This window comes from Pezoporus occidentalis, unplaced genomic scaffold (assembly GCF_034315485.1).
Source record: "Pezoporus occidentalis ecotype Australia unplaced genomic scaffold, CSIRO_AGI_Poc_V1 ctg185, whole genome shotgun sequence".
Lineage (NCBI taxonomy): Eukaryota > Metazoa > Chordata > Aves > Psittaciformes > Psittacidae > Pezoporus > Pezoporus occidentalis.
This window is the reverse complement of record NW_026913693.1, coordinates 2101051-2114939: the sequence shown is the minus strand read 5'-3', so window position 1 is coordinate 2114939 and position 13889 is coordinate 2101051. Positions and strand designations below refer to the sequence as shown.

General features: G+C 41.2%; 1 protein-coding gene across 1 annotated transcript; it reads left to right on the top strand.

Moving 5' to 3' along the window:
• Window positions 1-3621: 3621 nt before the first annotated feature.
• Window positions 3622-13666, top strand: SLC66A3 (solute carrier family 66 member 3). Its single transcript, XM_062615902.1, is given in 9 exon segments — window positions 3622-3793; window positions 3796-3899; window positions 3902-4095; window positions 6522-6604; window positions 7055-7124; window positions 7703-7760; window positions 8961-9081; window positions 10543-10584; window positions 12398-13666. Coding segments are annotated over 9 exon segments (849 nt in total). The 5' UTR covers window positions 3622-3705; the 3' UTR covers window positions 12487-13666.
• Window positions 13667-13889: the final 223 nt, after the last annotated feature.

The following is a 13889-nucleotide window of genomic DNA, read 5'->3' as shown; positions in this document are numbered from 1 at the left end:
CTACAGCTATTGCTCAGAAAGAGACACAAACCAAACCAATGATGTAGCGCAGAACCATCTAAAACTATTACAGTGCTTATTAGCAGTAACACAATTATATTTCTTAAAAGCCAAACAGACTGAAAACACAATGTCTATATCAACTCTTCTATAGCAAAACTTAACAGAACGCTGACACATTGCTAGCACTGTATTTACCACAGGGCTACTTAATGGCTTTCCAGTGACAAATATAAAGCCACAGGCTGAAAACAGTACATGGCAGTGTTTCAGACACAGTAAGCCATCTTCACTGGAACAAGCATGATTATACTGTGGCTATTCCTCACAGTGCTGGCAGATCCACTGGCAAGCTCTGGGAGCATCATAAGATGTCTAGCAAGAATGTAGGAGGCATCGCACACCAGGATGTCAGAAAGGGCTGCCATAATGTACTCACGCTCAACTCTTACTGAATTTGAGTAATTCAGAGGTAAGCATGGATCTAGAACAGCACCAGTTCCAGATCCAAATGCTACAGTTCAACCTCTTCTCTGGGCTACAAGCTCAATGTAGATTTTCTACATAAAAGGGACAATTTCAAGTTTAATATGAAAACCCATTTAAGGAGTTCCAGTACAAACTTGTTAATATTTTCCTTCCCTTATGCTCCTTTCAGTTCTTTGGCTTTTGGGTTAGGTTTTTAAGTCTGTGTTTCACATTTTAGGCTCTTTGAGTACTACTTTTCAGCTATCCTATTATTTTACATAACGTGCCATTACCCAGAATGGCCTTCAGTTAACTAGACAAACTATTTCACAGAGCAAACACTGAGCCGACAAGGTCCAGGGATTTTTTTGCTTATGGTAGTTTCATTCCATTGGTGATACTTCTGTTCAGCCTAACATCAAGTAAATGTTAAATAAATGCAGCCATGTTTCCAATTTTCCACAAATATATATAACATACTACACACAAAACTAACGAACTACATGCAACCTCCAGTGTTTCTTTTACACTCCTACCACACACATTTGTATAACATAACCTCAAAAATGAAGTATACAGGGATCCATTGGACTTCTTTAGGAAGAGGAGGTTCTTCCTAACAGTGCTGAAACAGTCATTCTGGCACTGGGGAGTCTCTCAGCACTCCCTCCTTATGGTGAGCTTTTGTGATGACTCTGCATCAGCCTTACTACTCAAGTTAGCATCCTTTCATCACAGCAGTCGTCATGAACTATGCCACCCTGTCCCTGTGATCCCAAAGAGGTCACAGTTTTGCAACTGCGCAGGTATATCAAAATTCCTCTCTTCTCCACCTCCCACCACCCCCACCCCCCAGGCTGTCCCTGCTCACACAGGGTGTTCGCACTCCCTTCTCAAGTCAAGTGAGCATGACTCCCACAGCCTGCTGTCCCTGGCCATCCCTGTCCACCCCCAGGCTTCCTCCACACATCTCCTAGGGAGCTGTCTCCATCCCCACAGGTTCCTCAGTTGTGGAACTTTCTTTACGCTAACCTAAAGCTTAAACTACCAATTATCTATCAAGTGAACTATTCCCTGCTGGCATGGTAGGCTGAGGAAATAATGAGCCAGAGTGCACTCTGCATTCCTTGCAAACCCACAAAATTCAAGACATTGTTTTGCTTAAAAACTCAACTATGATAAGCCAACATCATTATTGGAAAAAAATTCTTCTGGTTTGGCATTCTGTCTTTGGTTCATATAGAAAGATTATTTTCCTTCTTTTTGTTTCTAATGGGAATCAACATTTGCATTCCTCCTTGAAGTGCAACAGCATTATACCACTGCCCACCTGCTGTGAAACAGACAATCTGTGCTGTAGATTCAATTGCAATGAATTTATTACTGAATTGTAATTTAAAGTGGTTCTGCATTCCTCTGCAACTTATCAAGTAGAAGAGTCTGGAATTTGATATGAAACTAAGTAATATAAGCAGAATAGGAAGAATTTCTTATATTTTTTTTTTTGTCATAACCTTGAATGGGGCTGCCCAGCACTGTGATGGCTCTTTCTTCCCCAAGTTGCCAGTTAAGTGGCCAGTAAAAAGATATAGAAGATTATCCTTAAATCACTTTGCTTAACTGACTGCTTGCAGTGCATAGCAGGATGTATTTTTAAAAAAGCTGAAATGTTGACTGAAGTTAAATGTTTGTCTTTGTTAAATATAAAAATAGCTGAATGAAAAAATGCTCATGGACCTGCTTAATAGCTTAAGGTCAGTTCAGCTTGTTGATGACTCTAGTAGGATACAAGGCAGTGCGTTCTATTGGTATTTTTACTGCATCTTGTTGGATCAGCATCCACACAGCAATACACAACTTTAAGTATTTATATTATTATTTTCAGATTATCTGAAGTGACAGACACAACTACACCCCAAACCTCATTTTAAATGAGGTAACTTCATCTTCTCTAATGGCTTACTCCACTTTATTTCAAGTAAACAATACTTCCAGAAGGCTGAGAATTTGGTTTACCAAGAAGATTCTGGAACAGCTTTAATTTTTATATTACAATTTTCATTTCTTCCTTTGGAGTCTTACTGTCTTTGAACAGCTTAACTTAAATTCTATTAACAGAAACGCAGTTTTTAAATAAAAATTCTGTGTGGGGGGCATTTATTTCAAGAGTTTTGAGATTTTATGTATTTCTAAATGTCTCCTTTAATGACTGAATTACAGAAGGCAGCATGACCCAGAATTCAAACATTGTTTTAAAATACCACAAAAAGGTATGTGGAATGAATGCAAACAGGTTTGTCAAATCATATTATCAAAACAACAGAAAACAATTTGTGAGAAATGCAAAAGAGCTGAAACTAAACTGCACTAAGAACTATCAGGCATACAGAAATGAAACTTCCACTGAAATGAAAAGGAAGAAATGTTATGCCTGAAAATAATCCCTCGTGTTAAAGCAATTATGCTGTAGGTAAAAATCTGATTAATGGTATGGATTTGACATGGAGTTGTACTAGCCATATGCTGGTACGAAAGAACCATGTATGTGCACGATCAATACGAATGCATTTTCCTTGGATAATTGCTCTTGCTCAGTTCTGACAAACTGACGAGCATGGAAGCTTTAAGGACTGTGCTTCACTGTTTCTGTGCGTTACTGTGTATGGTGGGTAGGTGTGCATTCCGGTGAAGTTGCTCCATCTCTGATAAGCTGACAAGTCTGGCATTCAGAAACATTTATTTTTGCTTAACTTTCCTTCTGTGCAACCAAGACCACTGCTGTCAGAACTACACCACTGCTGCTGCTGCAACCAGCACCAGTGTGTCTTGAAACCATGGGAGCTGGAACACTGGTGACTCCATTTTGGGTCAGAAAATGGAAACCCAGCTTGCAGGTCCAAACCATGAGGCGACCACCAGTCCTAGATGAACACAACCCATGGCTAACTGTTTAAACCAACACAGCATATGATGATTACTGTTTTGTGGCTTTTATTTAAGGCAATAAAGAATAAGTCCAGGGACAACGCTCATAGTTTCTCGGCCCCTACACCGAGGATCGTGACCTGTGGGTAGGCCCACAGCCAGCGGCATGGAGACACCCGGGAGACTCGGCTCCCCACGCACCTGCTCCCCGCGGTGCTGCAGGAAGCACTCCCCCTTCCTGCGGAAACCGCACCGCCCCCCCCGCGCGGTGTTGCCAAGAGCGGCCCTCTGGGCTGGCGAGGCCCGGGCCTGATGCCGACCTTGGGACGCCGGGTGCCGGGCCGGGCCCGGCCTTCCTCTCCCTGCAGGCCGGGCGGGCTTCGAGCCCACGGCCCCACGCCCTACGCCCCGGGCAGCGCGGGCGCCATGAGCGCTCCGTGACGGCTGGGGCCGGGCCGGGTCGGGTCGGGTCGGGCCGAGCTCCCCGCCACACCCCGCCACGCCGCATCGCACCGCGGGTTGCCCAGTTCGGCTTGCCGCGGGTGTGCAGCGCAGCAGGATGGCGCTGACGCTGCTGGAGCTAGCACACTGGAGCACCTGGGCCGTGTGCGCCGTGATCAAGCTGCCGCAACTGGCAGCCGTGCTGGCGGCCGGGTCGGCGCGGGGGGTTAGCACGGGCAGCTTGCTGCTGGAGCTGGCCGGGTAAGGCCGCGGCGGGGAGGCCGGGGGGCGACATGGAGGCTCCCCCTCCCTGCGCGGGGGCGGCGCGCGGCGAGAGGACCGTTGGGGCTTCCTTCAGCTGCGGGCGGGACGCTCGGCGGTGTCAGTTGGTGATGGAGTTCCTGCCTTAGCAGCGCCGGCCGCGCACAGGAGGGTGTTTGAGTGGCGCGGCGAAAGGGTCGGAGAGCAGTCCTCGCTCTCTCCGGTTTGAAACTGCTCCTTGCTGTCACTCTCGGTTAGCCTCCGCTGAGCCTGCCCCCTCCCGGTTCCCCTCTCATGTGAGTGTGCCGTGTCCTGCATTCCTTGGGCGTGCAGGCGTTTTGGAGCAGAAACTTCCCGTTTTAAAGTGTTTCCGCGCTGTTGCTTAAAGGGAAACTCGGCTTTTTTTTTTTTTTTAAAACTTACCCCAAACCAGCGTGAGACAGGCAGTGCGGCTGGAGTGAACACCTGCTGTTTGGTTTATGTCATGTATTTAGGTTATTAAGTGGTCCGTGTGCCATGTTGTGCAGGTAATTGTACTAGTTAGACGGGCTTCTCTCATCTGAATATGTAAAACATTCTTTAAGAAAATTATAAACCGTGTCCAATTGTAAAGATTTGTCAGTCTGTAATAAGCTTACATGGGCTAGGCTTATTAAATCTTGCTTAAATAGGATTGCATGGAATGAGAAATAAGTAAAGTGCATGTGCATGCACATTCATGTACATGATGTATGCCAGGCCAGGTTGGATGGGGCTTTGAACAACCTGGTCTAGTGGAAGGTGTCCCTGCCCATGGCAGGGATTGGAACTGGATGAGCTTTAAGGTCCCTTCCAACCCAAACCATTCTGTGATTCAAATGTGGGTACAAGCATGTGAGAGAAAGTACATTGAAGAGTCTCTTGTTTGCTGTACTGAGGAATGGAGATGACCAGAACATGTAGCCATCCACACCAAGCCAGAAAAGGGCTTTCTATTCAGAAAAATCACCTCACAAAAATTAGACTTTGTTTCTGAAAGCACCTGTGCCTCATCTTTGGTTAGGTGCACAGCAACTGTCCACCCAGCTCTGGCACTGCAGAGGCTTGGACATACAGACACCTCTTTTCATGGAGCTGTGCAGAATTGTCTTGGTGTCTGCTGTGGCTGTTTGTAGCCCACGTTTATCCATGGCACTGAGCCCTTGTGGTTGCTTTTTACCCTTACACGTAAGAGTAGTGAACTAAATTCTAGTTCCAGCAGAGATAACTAACCTTCCCGCCCAGCCAGAAAGCAGTGGTACTGTTTTAAAATGAATCATGTGAGTTGGTGTGCATTAGAAAGGCTTTTTAAGAATGTTTCAGAAGAGCAGGGAGAAGCCGTAAGTATATCCTCAGCACTTGCGTGATAACCACAGTACCCACACCAGTGCAGGATGTGCAACTGCTCTGGGCAGAACTATTTTAAAAGAGTTGCAGCAAAGCTTTTTTTAAATTTCTGTTAGGACTGTTTGTTTATTTAGTAGGTTATTTATCCCACAACCTTTAGAAATGTTCCAGCTGCAGGGAGCTTTGGAGCTACTGGTATAAACTGGGATGGTTCTGCGGAGTCAGCATGCAGTGACCTGGCAGAGGAGTGACACAGAAGTATGGTGCTGATGGCAAGGAGTCCAGTTTGACCCTAAAGACTTCTAGGAAGTTCTGATATTTAAATTCTGAATTCTGTAAAAGCCAGTTTCTTACAAGGCAAGTAGTTCCTTCCCTATTACATCCTTGTACACTGGAAACCCATCAATTTTTCCTCACATAAAACTATGCCCTAAGAGTCCTTTCTGTTTTTTAATGCAGCCTTCAAGTTTCTGTCTGCATGGGCTTGCATGAAAGTTGAAGACAGTAAAGAAAACGTCATAAAAATTAAATGCCTTTTCGATACTTTATTGTGGAGTGGTAGGAAGGTGAACTGCCTTTGTTTTATGCAGTAAAGAATAGGCTCTTAGTCTAAGCAGCACAGCTACACTAGGCAATCGGTGTGGTCTAGACACCTTGGAAGATGTTTTCTGTTCCTGTAAACTTGCTGAATGTATAGATTGAACTGCAAACATAAAGAAATCAAGAGTTATCGCAGAGGCACCAAGGCAGTTGCAAAGTGAAGGTATCTTCTAGGTCTGGTCTCTCTTTGTCATCAGTTGTAATTAATAAAATTACACGTTACACACTGTGACATTAAGACCTGGACAAGAAGTGTGGGCAGCTCTCTACATCTTACTCTGTTGGAGGGTGACAGAAGTAGACTGTCGAATCATCAGCCTTGCACTTTGGCTTCATGTTCATTTGATTGGTTTGACAACAGGTGCTACACCTATCTGGAGCCTTTGGCACAATCAAACCAGTTGTGAAGGATCTGTCCTGTTCCTTTATGCAGTCACACTGTTTTGTGTCTTTCTGTTCAGCTTCCTTGTGTTTCTGAGGTACCAGATCTATTACGGTTATCCCCTGGAGACATACCTGGAATATCCCATCATCATTGCACAAGGTAATTTTTTAAGCCATGTTTTGGAAATAAAACAGGGCTCATTCAGCACTTGAAGGATCTGCATGTAGGTGCAGTACTCCAGTGCAGTGATGTTAATCTACTGACCAGTTCTAGCTGGAATTGGGGAAAAGAGGGAATGAACATCTCCAATGTAATTGAATTCTTATAAATTTTATGAAAACATTATTGGGTAGAAGAAAAAGATCTAATACACACATGGAGTTGCAGCGTAAGTTCCTCCTTTATCCGGTAACTCCGCGTGGGAGAAAAACATTATAAACACTCCAGACTCTTAAGAAAAGCTTCATTTTGGAGTTTGCAGTGTTTTAGACACAATCAAATTTGAGAGACAAAACCCCGTAAGATACAAGTTTCCATAGATGTGGCACCCAGTGGTGCATTTGGACCCTTCTCTCCCTTCTGTGACAAGCAATCTTTTATTTATTTCAGATGTCATTCTCCTTTTGTTTATTCTGCATTTCAATGGAAACAAGAAACGAGCTTTGTTCTATGCAGTCATGTATCCTTTGAAATCTGGGAATTTTGGTGTATGTAGCTTGTTTGGTAGTTCTTTGCATAGCAGCTATGATGTCATCATTTGTTTTGTGCTACTGTTGTAAATAATTTTCAGCCACCCTTCCACATTTACATGCTGATTTCTGGGATCACAGTAAAATATCTACAAGACATAAGCTTTATGTGCTTTAGAAGGACCACAACTGATAAGGAGTAAGACTAATGCTTCATTTCCATCTTTGCTAGAGGCGCAGGGTCGAAATGATGAATCTGTTTTCTTGGATTCCTATCCACGCAAATTGTACTTGCTGTGATGAACACAGCAGTGTTTGAGGCTTTTTTTAAATCTCAAGTCTTGTGCTTTGGAGCAGCTCTGGAGAAACTCCAGGCACTGTTCAACCAAAGACAGTGTGAAGAATAGGAATACTTAGTGTTTCAAGCAGTGCTTAATGTTTTATGTAGATTGTATAGTCTTACAAAAGTTTCAATAAGATTTTATCCAGATGTTTAAAAAAATCTAATTCCCTAGGCAGTTTTGGAATCCTAGAATTTTCAGTGCTATGAACCTTAACATAATGTAAGATTCTGGGGGGGCTGGTACATGATAACACTTCGGAAGTGGATAATAGACCTGGCCTTGGTAAGTGCTGCATGATTATTTGAAATTAGGTCTTCATATGAAATAAAGATTTTTTTTTTCTGGAAATCTTTATCACTGAAATCTCTCCTTATATTTGTCCTTAGAAGAATTCATCGTTTAGGTTAGCTTTCAGAACAACTAGCCAGTTTTCAAATACAGCTGGTTTTCACTTCTGTGAGTAGCACTGGCAAGAGACTCGGGTGGGTTGGTGGAGTTATGTTCTGAGGTTAAGGTTGTTAATTGTGGTGCCTTAATTAAAACTAGCAAAGGTTTAAGCTGGTGAAAAAGTATTGCCTCTTTAGTCCTAATGTCATAATCCTGATTAGTAAACTTTACCATGAGAGGAAAGCAATAGAGCATCAGTCAAAGCATTTGATATAGGGAATGTTAAACATTTCACAAGATCTTTTTTCCCTTTTGGTCTAGAATTTTGCAAGGAAGCTACCATCTGATAATGCCTTATGTAGGTTAAGGATTTTTTTCCCCTTATAATCAGAAGAAAGTTAAAATTGAACTGAGATGAACTGGAGCTGCTAATGCAATAGATGATAGAAATGAAGATAAAAGCTTCTAAGCCTAACAGCGATCCTTGCTTGCAAGGGAAATCTGGGCACGTGGACCTCTACCTGCTGCCTTTGAAAATCCCCCCCTCAAAAGGATGACAGAGTGAATAATCTGTTCCCTTCATTTTTTTTCCCCACCAATTGGACTAATCTTTCACACATTCTAGTTAGTTTTCTCATTCTTTGATGGTTTAGTTTGCCAGACATAATGGTAACAGATGGTCTAAATCAACTTTGCTGTTTAGACTAGACCAGTCTCATTTTAGCTAACTGGTATAAACAGTTTTATGTAGCACGTTGAGAGGCTTTTTAGTTTGTTTGCTTCTTACTGTATTTGCCTCTCTCAAGCATTTGCCAACAGTAGTAGCAGTTGTGCTCTTTGAGTTTCTTTCTCGGCAGTACCTTGGAAATTGGTCTCTTTTCTGGCAACTTCAGTTTTTTGCTTTATGGTTCCTTAGTAAGAAGCTGAAACGCTTGAGTTGGCAAATACTGAAAAAGCATGTACAGTTTTTTATTCTAAATGAAAACTTAGTCATGGTTTTTGCTGAGTTACATACTAACAGCCATAAGCTAAACACTCAGGTAATGCAATGGCAGAGACAGAGGTTCTTTCTCCTTTTTTTAATCTGCTTTTCAGAATTTGTGTACATTCATCAGTGCGGCCAGTAAGCTGGCTCAGCTGCAGTGTCTCTGGCAGACAAAAGATTCTGGACAAGTCAGCGCCTTGACCTGGAGTATGTCTGCATATACCTGCGCAAGTAAGCGATGGGCAACTCGGTGTGAATCACTGAGTTTTCCTCTTTTAAAGCAGTACCTCTTAATGCCTCATTCAGTAGGTCTTTACTCAATCATAGTACGTAGAAATACTGCCTAATAGGGTTCCCCTTAGTACCAACTTCTGGGACTCAGATACAACACAGGGTCTTGAAGTCAAGTTTTATCATTGAGACCAATGACATTTTCACTTAGAAAACATGCAAATATTCTCAAGATAACATGGTACAGTTGAAATAACTGAGTGTCTTTACAAAGAAACAATTTCAATGTTGTAGGATTTAATAAAATTACTAGTGATCCAGCATGAAAAGGTACTAAATTTCAAGTTGGACAACACTAATTCTGAGAAGTCATCAGTATCTGAAGGGGGCCTATAAGGATGCTGGGGAGGGACTCTGCATTAGGGACTGTAGTGGTAGGACAAGGGGTAACGGGTTCAAAATTAAACAGGGGAAGTTTAGATTAGATATAAGGAAGAAGTTCTTACTGTGATGGTGGTGAGGCACTGGAATGGGTTGCCCAAAGAAGTTGTGAATGCTCCATCCCTGGCAGTGCTCAAGGCTGGTCTGGACAGAGCCTTGGGTGGCATAGTTTAGTGTGAGCAGGGAGGTTGGAACTAGATGGTCTTAAGGTCTCTTCCAACCCTAACTATTCTGTGATTCTAAATAGGTACACACTTACTGCTAAATACCTTTAATACTGTGACTATGTGTAAATGTTTCTAAACAGAGGAAATTTAAGAACATACAAAGAACAGTGATTTGTACAGTTCATGTGTTAACTAGCCAGTGGTTTGCATGAACAGTTCTTCTATAGCTATTTGTCAGAAGTCTCTTTGTCACATTCGCAAAAACTTGTTCATAATGTTCTTACTGTAAAACACAGTGATGCCAGATGTATTGCCCTGTGAAACATAATTATGAATTGTGGTATGTTCACTGAACAATGGCAGTGAACTTTCTAAATGGTTTTAATACGCTGCAAATGTGAAATAATTAACGTTTAGATTTGTTGTGGGTAGGAAAGCTGGATTCCTCTTATTTGCAGAAGCCTAAAAGCAATCATGTGAACATTCACAATGGCCAAGTCATGCTAACTTGGCTGTGGGTGTAGCTCAGTAGCAGCTACCAGAGGAGAGAGCTGAACAGAAAGAGGAGCAGTAAACTGCCTACATCCAGTACAGTGAGATAGACAGAAAATTCTAATTATATCAGTCATTTTCTCATTAAAAAAGACCATTAATACAATGTCACACAGCTTTGACAGCTTGATCTCCGAAGCTAAAACAGTGATGCACAGAAAGTGGGAATATCTCTACAGAGAATATTATTATGCAAGTATTTTACAAGATTATCCTCTATTGAAAAATAGGTATTTCATCATTTTTGAGGGTATAAACATGTTGTATCTAATACACTAATAAGAATTCATTCAATTTACAGCAAGGATATTTACAACCATAGTGACTACAAATGATCTTGGGGGTGAGTAAAGCCTGGAATTGCCCGTCTTTCCAAGGTAATGCAGTTATCTGGTCTCAGAAGACCAAACCATGAACTTGGTATACTGGCATTGTGAGGGAAGAAGTTAAAGCTAAGAAAGGAGCACAGGGTTACACATCAGTGAAATACCTGGGGAAAACAAACAAACAAACCTGCTTACGCTTATCGCTTGGTGACAAGTGGTCCAGAATTATTTTTTTTCAAACAGTAAAAGCATTACAAAATCAACTTAATTATGAAAGTAGCAGAATGAATCATTAAAAATCTTTAATATTTAAATACATAAATAAATAAATTTAGTAAAATACAACTTAAACTGTGATAATTGTTAGTTTTTCCAATAGTAAGTGCTTCTTATTGTGGGGTTTGTGCAATAAAAAATTCTTCTAGAAATCTAAAGTTCTAGAACTCTTAGTATATCAATAGTTTTAGGCACATTCAGAAAGTTTATTGCAGGCTGAAAATGAAATAGTAGGCTGGTAAGATATAAAAAAACTGGCTTAAAATATGTAATTTGCATCCGCCTTCATCATAAAGCAGATTCATTTAACAGCTGCTTACCATCCTGACAAAACTGAAAGAGCTAAGGAATACAGCAGATTTTTCAGTAAGTGGTTCAAAACAAGACTTGGTGGATGTAAGACAAGTAACAAAATCACATTGTACTTTATTTGGTCCTTGTTCTGGTTCAAAACTCGTATTTCATCAGAAACAGCACTAGAATGGATTTATTTATTTTTTTAAGCAGCACACTGCAGCACAATAAGGCTGTGGTTTTACAAGCAGTTAAAGTGGCTCTTCCTCAGGAAAAGGAAGTCCCTGGCTCAGTCACTCATTTCCACCCCTATGCTTGCTGCTTTCTCTTTGCCAGAGGAAGTCTGTGGGGCCAGGCAGTTAACTGGCTCACCAAAAAATTGGCGTAATGCACACGCAGACGTTTAGTCTAGATCAGTTATCAAGTTCAGTTTGCCCACAGCTACACACTTACACTGATGAGAGAAGCAAGAGAGGTGTATTTAGGGGAGGAGGGAAGGGAGAAAAACATCCTGAATGTAAAAAGCTGGCTCTGGTTGCAGCTGCTTTTAAAAATTCAGCACAGGATGTACTGGGGCATGAAAAAGATGGCAGCAAACATTGATGCTGTGCTGATCTAATGGGAAATTAAAATTTAACTTCTAACTGAACACTTTGGCATGGTGTATGAAACTGTCAAATATCACATATTTCTCAAAATAAATCTTGTGCACATTTCTGTGAATATTGCAGATATCAAATGTGTATTAGCAATACCTACACTTCCAATTGTGCACTCACAGGCAGAGACTTTTTTTGGTTAAAAACCCTACTTTTTTCTCAGTTGTCAGATTTTCTCTCATTAAAATCAGACAGATACAAGTATTTCCTGTCTCCCCAAAGTCTAAACTTAACAGGTGACACTACAGAATAATCCCTTTATTGTAAACAACACGCACAGTTACAAAGGGCACGTGAGAGGAAACTGAGTTTAATTTTTGGTGTAAATATACATTTTTATGAGGCTACTCCAGACTTCTACTGTTAAAGGTACTGTAGCATATTATTTTTAACTATAAATTTTAAGTTAAATGCTGTCCTCTGCTATATTTACTCAAATTGCTTCTGTGTTCCTGAATTAATTGACTGAAAAGAGTTGCAGAATGGGACCCAGCCTATTTGCAGACCAGGGAAGATTACAAAACAGCTTGTCCTCTGAAAATGACCACAGTTGACATGTTTTGATTTATGCTTACAAGATATTTTTTTTTCTTCCTTTTAGTTCTCATCCGTTTCATAACCATGCTCATTCTCAATATTTGGGTCACAGCCACAGTCCTGCACTACAGGAAGACTAAAAAGACTGATTAGAAGACACTCCTCAGCACATACCACGGTTACCATCAAAACCCTTGACACAGTTAAGGTTAAACAACAGAAGAAAGGTCGAGGAAGCTCCCTGTCTCTCTCTTAAGCCTGGTATTCATCCCTAAGCATACTTAGTACAGTCATGCTTGTTTTAGAAATAATTCTGCTAAGATAGATACTTAATTTAAGCAGCATATTTTTATTCGTCATTTAAGACAAGCTTCACTGGTATCACATTTTCTATGGGATTTTTTACTAAATGAACAAGGTATTTCATATTTAGATGTTTATATATTCTCGTATCACTTCAGTACTTCTGGTTACATATATGCGATTTTCTTCAATTTTGCACCAACATAGCAACTCATCTTTCTTCATCTGCTGTATGAAAAACAACAGATGTTTGTCTTCCTGCAAGCAACTCACTTAGTTTAACTATCTGTATTTTAGGATGAAGAAAACTAAAGGCCAAATCCAAAATCAAGTTCTAAATGTGTTTTGCTAAGTCACAAATCCAGCTGGGACTGTTGTGCTTACATGAAACACTTAAATAGCAGTTTGTACAGCTGACACAGGATAGCCAGCCACTTTCCTCAATACACCCAGTTTTGATTAGGATAAGAGTAAAACCTCTGCTCTGAATTCTAATTTTTCAACCTGAGCTCTCTCATTCACTGAACATACGGTTTTGGGAACAGGAGAGACTAGAATGTGTAGTAATTAATGAAATTTTGAACAACAGTGTTAAAAACTGCATTCAAACAGGAATTCCTGAACCGATGCCCAGACTCCCCAAATGCAGTCCCTATGGAGAGTGGCCTAGCCGCACGTGCACTTTTAGGTGCGCAGCATTCATTCCTCCCCAGTGGTTCACAGTTAAGATACTCCTCTGTGCTCTGTCAGTTTTTAGCCTAAGTTTGCTGAAGAGCATACAGGCTTCACTTACATTTTTACTTTGCAGATGCTAATCAATATGCATACTGGCACAGGTTGCCCAGAGAGGTGATGGATGTGAATGTCTTCATCCCTGGAGACATTCAAGGCCAGGCCAGATGTGGTTCCGGGCAACCTCATCTAGTTGAAGATGTCCCTGCTGATTGCAGAGGGGGTGGACTAGATGACCTCTGAAGGTCCCTTCTAACCCAAACTATTCTATGATTCTGTGATATTTAAAAAGGTAAAATCTTGAGAACTATTAACAGACCTGGAAGTAATGCCTTTCCAGTCAAAACTCCAAACAATTTGATTGTTTGGAGAACAATCAAAATTCATTTTCCAAAATGAAAAGATAGGTATTTCATGAGTTCTTACACTATTATTGATGATTGACAAGTTAAAATCATGGCACCCTTGATCTTGACACCCTTGATAACTAGTGACAGACTGCACTGACGTCACTTGAGGCA